Consider the following 3,421-nt stretch of genomic DNA (forward strand, 5'->3'; position numbering starts at 1 on the left):
CTATAGATTAAGGTCATTTTTGACCCAAAATTCTATGGATGGGGTGCTAAAGTGTAATTTTTTTATACCTAAAATTTAAAAAATTATTTAAAAAAAAACTAAAGGGGACCTAACGAAAAAATTGGTGGACCTTAAAGGACCTAACGGGGACCTAACGATCAAGGTCATTTTCGACCCAAAATTCCATAGATGGGGTGCTAAGTTTGCACTGGTATTTTTGTCTTTGATATTTGTCAAAATCGATTTTGGTAAAAAAAAATAATGTATTTTTCTTAAAAACATAGGTATATCTGTGAACTATCAGTATTGTTATAAATAATTTGAAATAACCACGAAATAACTCAACCCAAATCATATTTATTTCGTATAAAATATAAAAAAAATTGAATTGTTATGAAAAATCTTAGTGAAAAAGACACTTGACGATATTGGCATATTCCTTTTTTATTTAACAGCTGTCAGTCATTGTCAGTGTCAACGTGAAACGTCAGTCAATTTGACAAATGACAATTAAATATTAGGTTAAATTGCAGATTACAGGTTGTTTTTATAAAAAAAATTTCAATTGAATACTCTAAAATCATGTTCATAACTAATGTTTTGCTAAAAAAAGCCAAAAGCAAGTAAGTTTTTTTGAGAATACATTTTATGAAACATAAATTTCACTGTATTTTTTAAAGCAATTTCATTTAAAAAATTCTAAAATTTTTATTAATTATTAATCTGAAATCTTTACTTTGTAGACATATAATGGTTCTCATGGAAAGTGTAGTTTCGGGACATAAATTTAACGCTGTAAGAGAGAGACTAGCAGATAAATTGGAAGTACTCCGCTACGATCCATACAGTAAGTAATTATGTTTTAAATCTATCTGAGATTAAGTCCACAGACACTGTCCTGTGTAATTAAAAGTGTTTGATAGATGTTGCGGCTGTTTATTATCTTATCCTCTAATTTCCTTAATAATTATTAACCTTTCTCTTGTTTTACATTAAGAATAAAATATAACAGAAATTGGGCTACATTTACGCTTATAATTGGCTTATGAGTCATTTCAGATGTATTGCTACTTGCAACCAACACTTTATAAAAAGGCATTTGATATTTTAAATTAAGTATAGATTTTAAATCAGATAGTGTGGATTATTAAGCAGTTTAATATCATTTATCCAAGTCTAGCTGTTTAATTGAAAGTTAAAAAACATAGTTCAGGCTGCTAGATAATTGTGCTGTTCATTATGAAGAAGTTATGTATAATAATTATATTAGCTTTAACACTTATACAGTGTAAACACATTGCCTCAATCAAGCCAATAAGTAGGCTGCTAATTGAGATAGTTGGCTGCAGTACATATAAGTACATAATAATACTGTTAGATGTGTTATTTTAGATTTAAAGTTTGAATCTGCTAAATCTCCAATAAAATAAATAATGGTTTATTATAACTGTTCAGCGTATATGTAATGAAAGAATGGGGTGTTAAATAAAAAACTATATATTTTACATATAATAGATTTAATGCATTCTGGGAAACATAATCTTTTTGTGTTGGATTGCAGACTGGTACAATATTTAACTTGTAATAAGTATAATAAAACCAAGAGATCTTTGAGTGGTTCCAAAAGTTACAGATTAACTTGAGTGTCATGCATACATTATTACAGTAAATCGCTACTGCACCTTCTAATGTATCTACCTTTAATGTAGTACCTGTGTGTACCTCGAAATGACATGAACCTTACAAGATTTCTTCTTTTCTAATTTCAATTAATGAAAAGAGTGCTATATTGTACCTTCATCTATTTTTTTTAAACATTGGAGTGTATGTTACTTCAATATAGCATCAGCAAACTGGTAAATTACCCAAAGCTACCAGATAGATTCTTGTTATTTTTATTGAAGCGTGGAACAACCTCTGTTAGAATTAATAAAATACTTGACTCATATTAGTATTAATAACTGAGATATTATCCAACTTATATTTATTTTCATGATCAAATATCATGGTATTATTTTTTTCTTTTGCAGTTCAACATGAAAGTCTATACAAGGAGAGGAAGAAGATAAAAAGTATCAAGAAGTAAGATTAAATATAGGATAATGAAAAATGTGTAGTAATAATGTACAAATTAATTATTTCAATAGTTTATTTAGTTACTGTATTTTAAAACAATAAACAAGTCTTTGGAATAATTGTTTTATTTCTATAAATTCTATCGCATGTCGTATATAGGGTTGCCAACTATTTAAACTTTCATAGTACATATTTTAGTAGGAATTTTTTGATCTTATAATAAACATATTTTTAAGAAACTGTACTGAAATTTACTCAATTAAATATCTTTATGTTGTTTTTTTTCTATTTTCGTTATTCTTGATTGATAGATATCAATGATGTTGGCAACACTATTCACTTGATAAAAACAAATGTGTTTATTTTAGTATGAATACCTTATTTATTTCATAGATGTCATGAGAAAGAAATAATATTAACATTGCTACAATACTTAGGATTTAAAATGGAAATCCTAACAATGTTTAAAACATTATAGAATAATCCAATTACAATATAATAATAATTATGGTAATAATTAAAATTGTGATTATAAATAATGTGAATGAATTATAATATACTTTATGTTTAATTTAGAACATGTCTACATAGTAAATTCTCTATTCTTAAATACAATATTTATTTATTAAAATTAAAACAAAGTGCAGTGTTGAAATTAAGTGCAATTTCGTATTTCATTTTTTATATATTTTTTAATACTGGCAATGAATGCTACGCTAATAAAACATTTATAATTTATATTACATCCAAATATTAATTATAGGCCAAAAATATTAAATTAATTTTACATATTTGAAAACAGTAATAATTTTAAATATCAATGAATAAAATATGAATAAAGGAACACTTAAAACTATTCTCACTATTTCCTATTTGATAAAACTTTACAATTACAATAACAAGTTACCGATTTTAAATAACTTTAAGTTAAGATGTGGTCATACTGGCTCAGAATTAAATTGACTAGAATATGCAAAATACATAGTTATGACATATTTATGTACTTTTACAAAATATTGTTAAAACCGTTAAGTACAATAACATCCAGAAAGTAATAAGACAATTAAAATGTAAACTGCAAGCTTCCATTATGTACTGTAAATAAAATTAGATTTCAGAATCCTTACAAAATTAATTATTTTACTCTCTTACATATGAAAGTTAGGGCTGTCACAATTTCTTAAACATTCATGGTATAGAAATTAGTAGGAAGAATATTATAAAATCTGCCCGCTATAAGAATAATTATGAATATTTTACACTCACAATCATTGTGATTTGTTATTTTTTAGATATTTCCTTAACTTTTTTTCTATAATAATTGTACTTAATATACAAGACAACA

At 25.5% G+C, this 3,421-nt stretch overlaps 1 protein-coding gene across 1 annotated transcript; it reads left to right on the forward strand.

Moving 5' to 3' along the window:
* The first annotated feature begins 500 nt into the window (after positions 1 to 500).
* mRpL33 (mitochondrial ribosomal protein L33) lies at positions 501 to 2,195 on the forward strand. The gene is made up of 3 exons (XM_089697605.1): positions 501 to 623; positions 744 to 847; positions 2,031 to 2,195. Exons 1-3 carry the CDS (start codon positions 583 to 585, stop codon positions 2,084 to 2,086), a joined length of 201 nt encoding a protein of 66 aa, XP_089553731.1. The 5' UTR covers positions 501 to 582; the 3' UTR covers positions 2,087 to 2,195.
* The last annotated feature ends 1,226 nt before the right edge of the window (positions 2,196 to 3,421 follow it).

Source organism: Colias philodice, chromosome 7 (genome assembly GCF_061535455.1).
Source record: "Colias philodice isolate Cphi_HAF_F1 chromosome 7, ilColPhil1 Martin Lab GWU primary, whole genome shotgun sequence".
Taxonomy (NCBI): domain Eukaryota; kingdom Metazoa; phylum Arthropoda; class Insecta; order Lepidoptera; family Pieridae; genus Colias; species Colias philodice.